The sequence below is a fragment of the Peromyscus leucopus genome, chromosome 8b (genome assembly GCF_004664715.2).
Source record: "Peromyscus leucopus breed LL Stock chromosome 8b, UCI_PerLeu_2.1, whole genome shotgun sequence".
In the NCBI taxonomy this organism is placed as follows: domain Eukaryota; kingdom Metazoa; phylum Chordata; class Mammalia; order Rodentia; family Cricetidae; genus Peromyscus; species Peromyscus leucopus.
In genome coordinates this window covers 36338252-36354586 of record NC_051086.1, presented here as the reverse complement: position 1 = coordinate 36354586, position 16335 = coordinate 36338252, and the positions used below count along the sequence as shown (strand labels likewise).

The 16335-nt window shown below is 41.2% G+C and overlaps 1 protein-coding gene across 3 annotated transcripts in view; it reads right to left on the bottom strand.

Moving 5' to 3' along the window:
* Positions 1 to 37: 37 nt before the first annotated feature.
* Positions 38 to 16335, bottom strand: part of Aff4 (AF4/FMR2 family member 4) — a 73131-nt gene continuing 56833 nt past the window's right edge. For all 3 annotated transcript variants that reach the window (XM_028855687.2, XM_028855686.2, XM_028855688.2), the window contains 8 exons: positions 14085 to 14179; positions 13283 to 13346; positions 13046 to 13182; positions 12745 to 12816; positions 11555 to 11648; positions 9943 to 9986; positions 8794 to 9014; positions 38 to 5989 (listed from right to left, as the gene is read on the bottom strand). In XM_028855687.2, coding sequence (XP_028711520.1) covers positions 5862 to 5989; positions 8794 to 9014; positions 9943 to 9986; positions 11555 to 11648; positions 12745 to 12816; positions 13046 to 13182; positions 13283 to 13346; positions 14085 to 14179 — 855 coding nt within the window. In that variant the 3' untranslated portion in view covers positions 38 to 5861. The remainder of the gene's footprint in view (positions 5990 to 8793; positions 9015 to 9942; positions 9987 to 11554; positions 11649 to 12744; positions 12817 to 13045; positions 13183 to 13282; positions 13347 to 14084; positions 14180 to 16335) is intronic.

The window sequence follows — 16335 nt, the reverse complement described above, 5'->3', positions numbered from 1 at the left end:
ACAGTAGGAGCTGAAGAAGTGAGAGCACATGCGTATAAACGTTATACAGAAAAGCTATCTGATATTTATTAAACTTAGTTTCTCCAGCTATGGTTTGGCATTATACAAAGCATCGTAATGACACAGTAGAGTTAAAAAGTTTTACAAATTGAAATGTGATACCCTTGTTTCCAAATATTTTAATTGCCATAAATTTGTTTAAAAATACACATTAAACGCATGTTTGACACTCTAAACTTTCTATAATCTCAATACCACAAAATACATATAATATACTATACAGATGTGGAAAATCTAGTTAGTATATAATACTTTGCTCACCATTAACAGCTTATTATGTGAAATGCACATACTGACTTAGAAATTCTAGCTTTTGAGCCCCAAAGTACCTCTGAATTTTAATGTATTGCAACAAATAAAAATCACAGTATACAATTTAAATTTTGGTTGAAAGTGTCAGATGCCTAGATGTTTTGGATAAGGTAAACGAAGACAAAGATTGGATCATGTACAAGATGAAGGCCTCCTGTCAGCCACAGCGCCTTTCTGCAGAGGCAATAGGCCTGTACTTCATCAATCGTGTTACCTCCCCTCCAGAGCCCTCCCCAAATAGCAAACCATTATTTACCAAATGATTTTAATTTCAAATAAAAAGATCTTCAATAAATATATAAGAATTTCCATCCTCCATATATAAAATTTCTCAAAATCATTCAAAACGGAGGCTAGGTAGAAATTTCCCTAACTGTGCTTACCAACTGGGCATCTGGCCCTCAAGTGTGGCCTTTGCGGGCCCTGCCAAGTGAGCCAGCGCTGTTGGTGAGCCCCAACCCCCAGTACTGTTGACTGCTCATGTCAGTGATGTGCCAGGTGTGTGCATAATGGGGACACCTCTGAGACAACAACAAGCTCCACAATACAGAAGCCATGGCATTGGTTTGAAAGGCAGCACTTCCAAACTGATGTCTTCCAGAGAGGTACAGAACAGGCAGAAACCCCAGTGGCCAAAAGCTGAGAAGAAACCTAACACAGAAGCAGCAAGGTCAAAGCCAAGTGTTACTAGGATTTCTGGGTGGGAGTTTGTCCACACTCATCTGAGAGCTTCTCCGTGTTTAAGGATGATGAGTTCAGCTGAGCAACGGCAGCAAGGAGAGAGGCGCATGCGGACATTTCTGAAAATCAACTTCTTCAAAATTAGCTATTTGAGCTGAGCCCTCCCACTTAGTTGAGACTTCACCCCAACACCTTTTCTAAATTCCATCCACAAGACAGATGTAGCTTCTGTTTCCATCCCCTGCTCTGGAGACAGCAAGTTCTTTTTAATGAACCCTGGGTTTAGTTTACGAGAACAGGAGTTCTGCAGACCAGTCGGTCCTCTTACTCCACTCCGCTTCTCCCCACAGGGTCCCTGTAGGTAGTGCGTGCTGGGCTCAAACTGACAGTCCAAGTGCTAGATTAAAGCACGCACCAGCACAACGGGTTCACTGAATGACTTCCAAATGTATTTATTCTTGGAGAGTGGGTCTCAGTCGCTCAGGCTCACTACCCAGCAAAGGCTGACCTTTGCCTCAGGGTATGACCAGCACTCCTGGCCTTCTCTAACCTGAAGGACTTATGTTACTTGCTGGCTTGGTTTCAGGGTCTGAAAGTCGAAGCTGAATGCCTCCACTGTTAAGTATGTGAAAGGTACATTCACAAATGTGGCAACTGGGCCTGACCAGTGCATCTTCCCAGTCACTCAATCATTATTTTTTCTGCTGATCACAGCAACAGTAGGTGTGCAATACTACTGGGAAAGAAGTCTGCCTCTCCAACTGAGATGTGAAGATGGAAGGGATTTGTATTCCACACCCTAGGGGACTATGAGTTACAGGAGTCTGCAGACTTGAACAAGGTGCTCTGGCTCCCCAAGTCACTTAGGTTTCATCTACCCATCACCACCCCCGGCCTAAAACAGTCAGCCTCAGTAGATGTTCTTGGGGCCCAGACACCCATAGACTCCCATAAATCAAAATATATAATGGAGCCATTTTGTTCACTTAGCTATTGGAAAATGAACATCTTTCCCACCCTGTAAGAGCCCTATTACACTACAGAAGGGCTCAGATATATTTCAAAGTTAATTTACTACAAATCATAGTAATAAGCTTTAACAATCTAAAGGAATACACATTGCGCCCTTGAATGTTAATATTCAAGGTGCCAAGAACAAAGTGTCTTAGATCAATTTAATAAATAATGTGGAAATAGTTGCACTAAGCTAAAATACTAAACACACACATTTTGACAAACTAATTCCATGTTTTCATACATACATACGTACATATATATAAAGTGTGTATGTGTACATAATTTTAAGATCCAAAGTTGCATACCCTCAGACCTAGAAGAGTGCACAGCATCTCCCTTCTCAACTGAGCTAGGCATCATCTGATGGAGCTGTCATCGGCTGCACTACAAACTCCTCTGAGCACTGGCCTCAGGCAGCCTTGTACTTCTGACAAGAACCTTTGTAGGCCATGGCTACACAATGCAAGCTCATTCATTAAACATCAATGTACCAAAGTTTCAGTGGTTAAATACAAATGATGCTGCCTAATCTAGCCGATTAAATCTTTAATGAAAAGAAACAAAGAACAATTAAAAACAAAACAAAACAAAACAACAAAAACAACAACGGCTACTCTAAAGCCACAAGTGTGTCATTCAAAGTGCAGCCCAGATGCCTATAAATCCCTAGTGCAAGAGCTTCCCAGAAAAACAGGCAAGTGTGGGCGCGTGCACACATTACTCTGAATTGCTTTTACATTGGAGAATTAAATCAGTAGTGGTCAATCTTCTCCCTTCAGCAGCTATATCTGTGAATACATTTGAAGAATCACTGATATTAAAGTGACTTCATAGCTTCTTGCCCAGAAAAAGGAGTCACTGAGCAAGGAAAGGGCTGGTGTTCTCCAGCCAGAATGGGGCATGGGCTAGGCTGTGTAATCTTGAATGCCCAGAGGGGACTGCTCCCCACAGCCCAGCCTCTCCCAGGCAGGACTACTGTGACAATTTTATCACTGAAATCGTGTGGGATGCTTGTCCAGAGTCTAACGGTGCATGCTGCTGCCTCCTGGCATAGGAGTGTGATCTTCAGAGCAGTGAACTGAGTATTAAAGATAGTTGCTATTCCTATTACTAACTATACACTGAATACAAGTTTCAGACTAAGTTTGTAGCCACTTGTCAAATCAGTTTTAAATGGCTAAAAACCACTGAGGGCACCTACTGAGAAGGGAGGAATGGTCACTTGTAAAGGAGTCAAGGTATGTGCTGGACATGACTAAGACAAAACGTTTGTAAAGAGACACAGAGAAAGAAGAGACTGTATTCTCACACACTATGACATCAAAATTCAATCACCTAGGATCGGATTTTGATCCATTGCCCATTTCTAACTGGTGGGGAAAATCCTCCACAACGAAAGGCTTAACAATTTCATTCTCCAAGAACTGACAGTTTTAAAGAGAAAATATCTTAAAGCAGCACCATAAAACATGTGGAAACTCTGCTTTAACATGACACCAGTGTCACTCCAGAATGTGCTGGCCGCCTAGCAGGACACACAGACCAGAGCTGGAAAGCAGAGGCCAGCACTGCAGCTGCTGAAGTCTAAAAGCCCAGAGGGCGCTTGTTCCACTTCCAAGACCTCCCTGAAGTTAAGGAGCCAGAGTGAGAGAGAAGGACAGGACAGGACAGGACAGGACACACAACTGTTAGACCATGGAAGTCACTAGCACAAGAGAGGAGACAATGGCCTCTGAAGAAAAAGTATTCCTTAAACACACTACAATTAAATTAGCAAGGTATCAGAGGCAATTTCTCCAAGGGAAACATGTGAAATTCACCATAAGCTGTAGACATCAACCCTCAACGGCATGTAAGAATAACGAGGTACAAAGCAGTTAAGCTCTGTAAATATGAGACTGCAGGGCAAGGTTCACTATCTTCAGAAATAGGTGGTGAGAGAGACTAGAAGAGAGGATTCACGACACCACTGCATGTGAGGATATGCTATCTCTCTTCCCCTTTCCCATTTCAAGCTGAACAATCATCTCCTAATAATAGGGAATTTTCTCCCCAATTGGATAGATTTTTGGAATGAGAAGGAAAAGCCATTTTCTGAAGCAGCATTATAGCCAATTGATTATACTAAGTCAGGTACCAAAGCACTAGCTTTTCTGAGGGAATCTGTCTTAATGTGACTCTAAAGGAAGATTTAAAATCAAAGAGAATTTAAAATTATTATTGTGGAGGACCAACCATGAACGGCTAATCTGGTCCCAGCGTAAAACTTTATCTGTAAACAATCCATAGAGTTATCATTAAAAGTTAAGATTTAAGGCACACCAGACATGACGGGGTCATTAAAAAGAAGTATAGAGGAAGAGAGACATTCCTCATCCTTCACTGCTATACGCACCTTGTTGGGAACAGTAGTTTGATAAGGAATTGTTACAGAGCTGGCTTCCTAAGCACTACCCCTATTATTTTCCCCTTTCCAAGAGAGCTCATACTGAGCCAAGTTAGGTACTTTTCTAGTATGAATTTTCTTTTTCTTTTTAATGTAACAAGGTCTCATGTAGCCCAGGCTAGCCCCAAACTCACTGCCTAGCTTTATGTAGCCTGAGGATGACCCTGAACTTCTGATCCTCCTGTCACCAATACCCAGTGCTGGGATTACAGGCATGCACAACCATGCCCAGAAGCTAGTGTGAGTTTTCAGATCCCATCAGAAGCATACATCACTGATGAGGGTCTTCGGAAAGAGAAATTCATCATCTCCACATTAGACGTTGGGACACCTCCTTCCGAGCTCCAGTTACTGCATGGTCATATCTGAGCATCATAATCTCTCCACCATAGGGGAGATCTGCAGACTTCAACCTTCAACCATTACCAACAAAACAGGCTGCAACCTTCAGAAACTGGATCACCGTTTTCTGTTTGTTTTTAGGAGTAACTTACTCTGCTTCAATTAAGTGTCAAATGAGTATAAAACAAAACAAAACAAAGAATCCAAGGTTTTAATAACCCACAGTTAGATTGTCCTTTGTGAAGCCATTCAGTATGATGTGCTTCCCCAGCAAGTCTATCTGCTTTGCTGTAATGCATTAGATGCACCGTAGTCACCTTGTGATTGCTAGTGTTCCTAACACACATTCACAGTTTTGAAATAATGCATATCAAACCAGACCCACTTCATTTTTGCACCCATGTAGAATGCCACTCATATTTAAGTGACTTTTCCCATGTGGAAGAGCATCCTTATACCAAGCATACGTCCTACCATAGTAAAACTGTAGCAAGACTTGAAATAACATCAGGTAATTAGCTGTAGAAAGAACATGTCCTGTCTTGGACAAGCCAACTCTTATCTTAGAAGACATTAAGTAACACAACTCCCCAAATATATAAATAAAATGCCTACATTAAATTTATGCTAAATATTCAACAGAATAAATTTATAGGCAGGAATAATTAGGCTTAAACAAGCTCCAATCTGGGAACTTGAAAAAAATGAAAATAAATAGAATTTTACTTGATTATTTATGAATTGTAACTGGAATTCCAATTACTGAAACCATCTTGCTGATGTACTGCAGGTTTAGAAGCATTGAAATACTTGTCACATTGGGAATATTGAAAGGGTCAATTGATATGATGGCTTTGGGTTATAAGAAACAACAGTATAAATCAAAAAGGAGAAAACCATTCCTCATTCTTAGTGTCGACTAGGTGGTGTGTTATGGCAGTTTTCCTTTGTGATGTGACACAGTGTTGTGGAAAAAATCAGAGGCAACGAGAATATGTTCAGTTCAAGATATCAACTTGGCATCCTGCCGAAGCCAATGCAGTCCCTGCCGGGTGTAACGAGCCAGATCTGTCATGATGCTTGCATTAAAGATGAGAGGGCCCATGACTTTGTCCAGTTCAGCAAAGAATTCTAGAAAATTCAAAACAGTCAGTAAGCATCACATATTATTTTGAATCACAGGTTTTCTGTAAAACAGCATGTCTCTCACATTAAAGGCCTCTATGATCTCTCAAGTTCCTGAAGTCATGCATCAGTTTAAACAGAAGGTACAGTTATGAACTCCAAACTGAAGTTCCAGTGATGACAATGGTTAACTGCTATTACATTAAAGTGGAGTCCGTCCGTCCGTCCCCCCCATCCGTCCGTCCCCCACACACACGTGCAGCGCCCCCACTGGGTTACTCAAAGCACTATGTCGATGTTATGTCTGTGCAAGCAGCAGTAGAAAGAGGAAACAGGCTGGGCGGTGGTGGCGCACGCCTTTAATCTCAGCATTCGGAGGCAGAGCCAGGCGGATCTCTGTGAGTTCGAGGCCAGCCTGGGCTACAGAGTGAGTTCCAGGAAAGGTGCAGAGAAACCCTGTCTCAAAAAACCAAAAAAAAAAAAAAAAAAGAAAGAAAGAGGAAATAGTCTTCGCATGCTTCCCCCACTGGCCCCTGTGTAGCTCCACTGACAGTTTATAACCAACCTTTCTGCTATAATCAGATGCCATGCACCACTAATAAATCCCTTCTTCTTCTTTTTTTTTTTTTTTTTTTTTTTTTTTTTTGTGACAGGGTTTCTCTGTGTAGCTTTGGAGCCTGTCCTGGAACTAGATAAATCCCTTCTTTTTAAAGGATAGAAATAAAAGTATTCTTCCCACATGAACGAAAAAGGCTTGTGTCAGGCAGGCACAAATGAGAAAAAGGACAATATCCTAGGATTTGACTCCACCGCAGTTTTGGAAGCACACAGGGATGCGGTACTTGGATACTTCTGACAGCTTTTAGACATGCTGAGAAAAAAAAGGATGTTAAACAATCACACACTAACCAAACAAGGCAAGAAGTGATCAGACACCTGAGGTGAAATGTCTCTACAAAAATTCCAACTAAGAAATGCAAAAAGAATGCAGAGCAGAATACTGCTGGTGGTTTTCCATTCCCTTTTTCCTCTGGGATAGGGTTTCAAATAGCATAGGCTAGCCTGAACTCCTTATGTAACTGATAACCTCAAGCTCTTGATCCTCGCTGCTTCTGCTCCCAACTGCTGGAATTACAGGCAGGCACTACCACGCCTGGTCCATAATGAATTTTCTATCTCCTAACAATGGACCTAGGCAATGATCATAATGGATGTCAAAAGTGTAAGTTAAAGTTTAATAGGAAATGTTGTATCATGCTCATCAGAGTGACACTACATAAATAATCTATGGACCTTAAAAATTACAACAAAAATTTTTTTCTTTAAAAACAGGGTCTTGCCATGTAGTTCAGACTGGCTTCCAACTTGTGATCCTTCTGCCTCAGTCTTCCAAGTTCTGAGACTATAGGCCTACTTCCCATGCCCAGGTCTGATGAATCTTACTTACTTTACTTACTTACTTACTATTTATTTGGGGTTTTTGTTGTTTATTTATTTTGAGACAAGGTTTCTCTGTGTAAAAGCTCTGGGTGTCCTGAAACTCACTTTGTAGACCAGGCTGGCCTCGAACTCAGAGATCTGCCTGCCTCTGCCTCTTTAGTGCTGGGATTAAAGGCATGTGCACCACTGCCTGGCTCGGGTCTAATGAATCTGAACATCAATAAAGGGTAAATACTTTAGATAACTAGGTGTATCCTAAAAAGATGCACAACCTAGAATATATATTATCTAAATACTGAACTAATCTAATCAATAAAAGGGAAATAAAGAAACAGAAGAGCCAGGTGGTGATGGCCCACGCCTTTAATCCCAGCACTTGGGAGGCAGAGGCAGGCGGATCTTTGTGAGTTCAAGGCCAGCCTGGTCTACAAAGCGAGTTCCAGGAAAGGCGCAAAGCTACACAGAGAAACCCTGTCTCGAAAAACAAACAAAAAAAAAAAAAAAGAGAGAGAGAGACAGAAGTACAAATGCAATGACAGTATGAGGACATTCCCAGTCAAATGCAGAATGAAACATAGTCTATGCTTCATTTCTTCTCAACATCAATGACATGGCCAAATGAGGGGAATAGGTAGAGAGGACTCCTTAAGAGACTAACAAAATGTAGCATTTAGACAGACCTAGCCTGGATCCTATATGAAAGAAATCCAACTGCTGTAATTGTTAATGGTTCTCTCTTTTACATTTATCTGTCTGTATGTCTGTGCATGTATCACAGTGTACTGTGCTGAGTCAGAGGAAAACTCTGAGGAGCCAGTTCTCTCCTTCCACCAAGTGGGTCCTAGGCTTGAACTAGGGGTTGGTGGCAAGCACCTTTACCTACTGAACCATCTAGCAGACCCAACTATTGTACTGTTTAAGGTATAGTTGAGACTATGAGGGAAAATTGATAGTGGACAAGGTGCTGCCTACTGAGATACAGTCAACCTGCCAGAATAGATGCATATTTGTCTCACATCAAGAACTACTTCCAGTTTAGCATGTTACCAGCACTACAAGAGCTGTTTGTCTGTGTCCCTTCTCATACATTAGTCCATCCATTCCCTGTCCTTCATACTAGAGACCAAACCCAGGGCCTTATGCATGCTGGGCAAGAAAACTAATAGGGAGCCATGCACAGTCCAAGGGTATTTTTAATCATGTCTAGTCACATTTAGTATGCAGCTAGTCAAAGGATGCTGCTATTAGCAAACTGATAATAATTCCTTCTAAACCATGAAATAAAGTAAATGTTCTCCACATAGTTAACTAAATCACAGAAGTTTCTTTTAACAATCCCATCCTCAAAGTTTATCCAGAGCCCAACAAACCTTTTTGTTCTTTGGAAAGCTGTTCAGCTTGGTCCCAAATTTCAGTGGCATAGAGGAAGTTAGATGTAACCTGGACGTAGCTTGCTGCCATCTGGTGGATCTTCTGTGGAATGGTCACTGAAGAACCACTTGCTGAAGCACTACTGCCCCCAGAAGAATAACTTCCGGAATTGCCTGGTGACAGCTTTGGAGAAACAGGAGAGGGCATCCCAACGGCTTTGCTACACACAGAGAGAGACAGGATGCTTATTCACACACATATCATGAGCACTACAAAATCAGCATACTACAGGCCGGAAGGCCATCCTGGGCCAGCCTGGTCTACAGTGCGAGATCCAGGACAGGCACCAAAACTACACAGAGAAATTCTGTCTCGAAAAACCTAAACAAACAAACAAACAAACAAATAAATAAACAGGCTGAGGACATTGCTCAGTGGGAGTGCACTTGCTTAGCACGCAAAAGGCTCTGGGTTTTACCTCAGCCCCTGGGGATGGGTAGACAAGGGAAAATAAGATGGAATGCCAACTCATATCAACATAAGAACTCAACAAATAGACTCAGAAAATGTAAAAGGTTGCACAGTGTTTGTTCTGTTTGGGGGTGTAGTTGGGAGGGGCTAATGTGGTAATTGAAGATAAATCACAACCATGCCACTATACTCTGGCAATGCCAAGATCTTAGTGAAGTTAAAAACCACAGTAACAAGTCTAAATAACTGTGAAAATCAAACTGAGAAGAAGTGAGGTCATGTTAAAAACTCAAGCTATCTGGGGGCTAGTGAGATGACTCAGGGGTAAGAGGGCTTGCCACCAAGCCTGACAACCTAAGTACCATCCCAGGAACCTACATGGTAGAAGGGGAGAACCAAACCAAACCAAAAAACGAACTCAGACATCTGTTGGTGACATGTCTCATTTCAAACATTTTAAGAATTATGTTCATTATATTTTAAGTTACTAGAACTGTAACTCAGTGGGAGAGCATGCAAAAAACCCAGGTTCAATTCTAAACATCAAAAAATAAAATTTTTAAATACTTTACTAGAGATTTTAATCTTTTAAAAGTAGCAATTACTTTTTTATCCATTCTACTCTGATCCACAAATAAATTTACCAAAAATATTTCAGAGAACAAAATCGTACCTACCTCCCCAAGCCAGGTGAAGGTGCTTGAGAATTACTGTAAGAATTCTGCAAGGAAAAATAAATTTATTTAACAGCAATATTACACACACACACACACACACACACACACACACACACACACACACACACACGCGCGCGCGCGCGCGCATTCGCTATCTTCCAAAGTATTGGGCTAGGGTTGATCTTCAGAACTTTAAAATCATCCTTGGCTACCCAGCCAGTTTGAGGTCAGTTTAGAGTACATGAGATTCTATCTCAGAAAAGAATGGGGCTGGAGAGATGGCTCAGTAGTTAAGAGCAACTGTTGCTCTTCCAGAGGACCTGGGTTTGGATCCCAGCACCCAAGTTAGGTAGCTCACTCTAGCTCCAGGGCTCCAGGGGATCTACGTCTTCCTCTAGCTTCTGGGAACAATGGGGACGGACACACATGGACATGGACACACACACACAATAAATCTTTAAATGTTTTAATATTTTTTGTGTGTGCAGGTGTTTTTGTCTGTATGTATATCTGTGTATTACATGCATTCCTGGTACCCTCAGAGGCCAGAAGGGGGTGTCAGATCCTGTGGAACATAGACAGTTGTAAGTGGCCATGTAGATCCTGGGAATCGAACCCAGGTTTTTTGGATTTTTTCCCCCCTGAGACAGGGTTTCTCTGTGTAGCCCTGGGTGTCCTGGAATTCACTCAGGCTGGCCTCACATTCAGAGATCCACCTGCCTCTGCTTCCTGAGTGCTGGAATTAAAGGTGTGAGCCACTAACGCCCAGCAAACCTGGTCTTTGGAGAAGGCAGTCAGTACTCTTAACCACTAAGCCATCTCTCCAGCTCAATAAATTTTTAAAAACAAAGTGTGTGTGTGTGTGTGTGTGTGTGTGTGTGTGTGTGTGTGTGTAACAGAAAGAAGTTATTAAATGAAAGCTAGGTTGTTCTAGCCGACTTCAAAGATGACACAAAGAAACAATAAGTAGCAGAGATGGATGAAAGGAAACAAAAAAGACACCAGGAAACAAGTCATAGTATACACAAAAAAGGCAGAAAAGAAAACCTACATGACTCATCTAGGTTGTCTAAGGAGGAGTTCAGGCAAGAATTAACAGACCCTTGAGGCCAGGCCTTGAGCCTGTGGGCAACAGTGAGTTATGGAGGGTTCTAAAGTCCTAAATACAGCAGGGGTTGTGGAGAATTTATATGGTACTGGCTTGAATTTTTTTTTTAAGACATTTTAGGAAACTACAATAACTTTGTCTGGGCTAGATGTGTGGTGGTTGGAAACTCGCTTAGCATGTACAAGCCCTAGGTTCAGTCACCAGTAATGTAAGGAACAAAACAAAACAAGATAACAATCTGATGAGGGTTAGAGGTGGAAATGCAAAGAACATTTCTGAGGATAGATATGGCTGCTGTATGCAGCTATAAAAGTTCTGTAATATACACATTTGAAGGCTTTTTCAAAAAAGCACTAACATTATCTGAGAATTTTCAGGCAGTAGTTTGCTCGCTCATCTCTTGTTATGTTTTACCTAAATATGAGAGCATCTCTGGGACAGGGATGGGAAGGTTTGCACAGTTTGTCTCCTAGGCAATAGACTCTATTACACATATTTATTTACCTTCAGGTGCTCGGTCAGTGTCTTGGAATACTTCAGAGCATTCTCCTTCTTCAGTTTGAACAGCCTCAGGTACAGCAATGACTGACATCTCAGGCTAGGCAATGGGAAAGGGCAGTGTATTCAGACATGGCGACATCTATAAGCAATCCTTCCATTATGTAGGAATACAGGACTGACTTCATGTAAGCAACCATAGCCTAGGCTTAGCACTACCTCTTAGACAAAACTACAAGGTCAGCTTAATATGGAACGCACCCTAAAGAAAGGATAGTAGCTAAGAAACTTAGGACTAACATCCCCTTAGGTACTGACATTAAAACTACACCAACATATCATAACACAAAAAAGTTAAACTAAAAGTAGAAAACCGAAACATTAATATTACAAGTGTGATGGATCATACCAACCTTCATCTAGATCACACAGTTCAACCCACAGAATTATTGTTCCTGCCCACATACCCAGTAAAGCCTACTTTCACATTCACTGATCTTTCAGCTCTGTAAAATTCCCCATTTTCCCCCACCATCCAGCCCTTGCCTATATTGGGACCTCCAGAACAAGTTTCCCAATTCTCTACTCTTACAGAGTAAGAGGATTTTTTTTCTTTTTTTTTTGGAGACAGGGTTTTTATTTTATGTCTTCCTAGATGTCTTGAAACTTACTGTATGTAGACTAGGCTGGCCTCAACTCAAAGAGATCCACCTACCTCTACCTCCTGAGTATCAAAGGTGTGTTCATATATATTCACATGATTGGTTACTTTCTGTCTCTCCACACTAAAGTACAGACCCCACAATGAAGAGTATAATGTCAGACTTAGTTCACAGCTGCATTTCTAGTATAAACACAGTGCCTGGTCAAGTATGCAACCTGAATAAGTGAACAGATGACTTCTCTCTGGGACAAAGCAAACCAGAGCATATATAGAAAGAAGAGCCTAGAAAAGTGGTCACCTGACTCAATGGAGGGTTCTACTATCACTCCCACTCCAGCACTTTTATCAAGAAGACAGTGGATTAGACTGACAGGAGCTAAAACCTTTCACCAAAGATTCTGAGCTACTTCCTGTTTGACTGTTAAGAAAAGACTTTATGGAAGACTGATTCAAGGCTAATACTCAGAAAAGCATACACAGCACAATTCATCAAGGACTGTCTGTCACCCAGCAAGGAATACACAACACTTACCAGAGTACTGTGAGTCTTTTGTCCGCAGCTGTAGCATCTGGTGCCAAATAATTCTTTAGTTTCATAGTGTATCTATGAGTTGAGATAAAAAAAAGTGACAAATAGAACAGAATATTTTACCTTGATTGTAAAGCTTCCTATGTTCTCAAAATATCAGAATCAAACCAAAATAAAGCACCCACTAAAATTCTTCCCTAAGGAATAAGCATCTTCCCAGTTCACCTTATTTGGTTAACTAGAAAACAAACTCACAATAATAAATGATAAAGTTATTCCAACAAAATGCCAAGTTTCCACTTACTTGATGAGCTCCACCGTGTCTGAGTACATGGGGAACGGGGACTTGGATTCCTGAGCATTCTTCTCTAATGCATTCCCACACTCAATGAAAGACACTACAGCATCAAGGTAGTACACTGCTTTCTCAAACCTATCAGACTAAAGGAGAACAGTGCTAAGTAAAGACCGACCCACTGCAAGCATAAACAAGAAGGGCACTTTAGCTTGATGAAGCACATCATGAAGAATATTTACGTACCAAAGCATCTGCATTGTGTTTGAGCTTTTTTGCTTCTTGTAAATAATGGTCTGCTGAATAATTCCTGCAAAATAAATTTTCTTTATAAATAAAAATGGTCAACATTTCTTAAGATAATTACTAAGTTATTTTAGACTCTAGTATCTTGCAGCTTTCACATTCTCAAGAAGTGAATAATTATAAAAACATTTCTGTTTTATGAGAAATATATATAAAAAACATAAACTATGGGCTACTGTGTCAAATCTTCTACTCAAGCCCACAGAGATCAAGCCCCCTAGTATTCAACATCAGCTTCCTCAAGTTGATTTTTCAAATCAAAAGTAAACAGGATGGAGGGAAGAGAAGTACCTTCTAGCAGAAGGCAAGAGAAAGCAATATTGTGTATCTGAGAAGACCTCTGTTATCCACAGTGCACTGGCATCAGGAGCAGCTCCAGGAAGCACACCTTTCCTGTCTTAGGGGAGCCACTGGTTGTTAAAGTAGTGGTTGGACTAGCTTTTCAAGTTAGAACCTGAATATTCTATAGGTCAGATACAAGTACTAACCCTATAGGAACTGACATATTTAAATGAGTTTCTTACATGCTGACTGGAATTTCTTAAATGCACACACGAAAGTATATTTTTTCTCTTTACGGCTGGCACAATGTTGCATGCTTCTAATTCCAGCACTCAGGAGGCTGAAGCAGGCCAATCTCTAAGAGTTTGAGGCCAGCCTAGTCTACATAGTGAGCTCCAGGCCAGACAAGACTACACAGTGAGATTCTGTCTCAAAAGAACAAAAACCAAACATGTCTCACCTGTCATCAAAGGCAAGCTTTGTTCTCCGAGGCTTCGAAGAATCAGGAGTTGGTGTAGATGGAGGACAATTAGAAGAACTATTTGGAGCCTTTTCCTGACCAAAAGAATATATATATATATATATAACTAAGTTGAAAATTATCAGGAGACTAAAAATGAAGCTAATCTCACTTTTCTCAGCCACTGCTAAAACAGAAACACAATTCCAGTCTTCAAGTTTCTTTGTTATTACAGTCCATAGTACTTACAAAAGAGAGATTGGGTCCATTTTATATAACCAGAATATTATTCTTATATTTACTAAGACTCTATACTACACGCGGGCACTTAGGCTAGGTACTTGTTAAGAAGACACAAACAGAGTATCAATGTGGCAACACTGGGTTGGGGAGATGGCTGAGTGGGTAAGCACATGTGCAGTGAAGCAAGAGAACCTGAGTTCAAATCCCCGGCACCTGCACAGAAGCTGGGCATGGCTGTAGGTTCCTGGAACACCAGGGTTGTGGGGCAAAAGCAGGTAGATCCAGGGAGCAGGGGAGCTTCAGGTTCAAAAGATAAAGGGCTGGAGAGATGGCTCAGCAGTTAAGAGCACTGGTTGCTACTGCAGAGTACTTAGGTTTGGTCCCAAGCACCCACATGGTGGCTCACAAATCATCTGAAATTCCAGTTCCAGGAATCCAATGCTTTCTTCTGACCTCTGTGGGCATCAGGCACACAAGTGGTACATATCACATATACATGCATGTAAAACACTCATACACATACATTTTTTTTAAAGCATTTAAAAAGAAAGCATTTTAGCCAGGCGGTGGTGGCACATGTCTTTAATCCCACCAGAGGCAGAGGCAAGCAGATCTCTTTGCCCAGGCCAGCCTGGTCTACACAGAGAAACCCTGACTCAAAAAAACAACAAAACAAACAAACAAAAGAGATAAGTTCAGTAGGGAATGATACCTAAGGCCCTCCCCTGGCCTCTGTATACATGCATAGGCACACACCTATGCCTACACATACACACACACACACACACACACACACACACACACACACACACACACACACACACACACACACACACACACACACACACACACACACAACCTTAAAAAAAGAATTAAAGGGCAGTGTACCACTCAGGAAAACACAAACTGGGTGTGGCGGCACAGGCCTTTAATCTCTACACTCAGTCAGGAGGATTTCTCTAAGTTTAAGAACAGCCTGGTCTACACAGCAAGTTCAGGTCACTCAGGGCTATACAGTGAGATCCTGTTTCCAAAAACAAAACAAAACCAGAAATTCATTAATAAAGCCTAAGTCAACTACTTAGCATGGTTGTTCATTCTTCAACCATCCTACAAAATAAGTGTTAGGGTTAGATAGGTTTGTTGTTGTTGTTTTAAGGTAGTCTAATCTAAAGGGCTGGAAAGAAGTTTCAATGAATAAGAGCATTTCTTGCTCTTCCAGAGGACTTGAGTTTGGGTCCCAGCAGCTCACAACTGTCTCTAACTGCAGCTCCAGGAATATTTGATACCTGTGGCTTCCAAGTGTAGATATTCATGTCTACACAAAATACACAGATACATACTCATAATTTAAAATGGGAAACAAAACAAGACAGTCTGAATACAGGGGTAGGGACTGCTCCTTGGGACACAGGCAATACTATACCCTGGGGTATTAAGAGGGATCACAGCTGTGTCATTTCAGTGGGGCACTGGTTTTCAGCTCTTTCCTTCTCTGAGAAGATAATGCTCAAACTTCTAGAAACCCAGTACCATTCAGCTGTTTCTATCAGCACCTGTCTGTAGTGGTACCATGGCAACTTTGGCTAACGAATACAATCATAAGCTCACTAGACAGCTCAGGTGAACTTCCGATCTGACTTGCAAAGCTCTGATGCTTTGTTCTTTCTATACCAGTGGTGGTCTCTTCTTAACCAACATCAATGTACTACTTGTACGCATTTATTTAGCAAGAACGGCTTACTGACAGTATCAGCTAAGACAGTATTTACTGAGTACTTACACGTCACCAGGTAAAGAAAGCATCACGTGAATCAGCTGAAGAAGTAAGCAAAGGGCTAAGTAAATAAGTCAGCTACTTATTCTACTCCTGACTCTAGGCTTTCTTTAAACTTCACTTCCTGTGGAAAAATTCAAAGACTCTAACTCAGACACCCACTCTAAGATTTGCTATAGGGTTCTATGTTTACTTAATCATGATTCACTATTGATCAGTCCCAAAATTGCT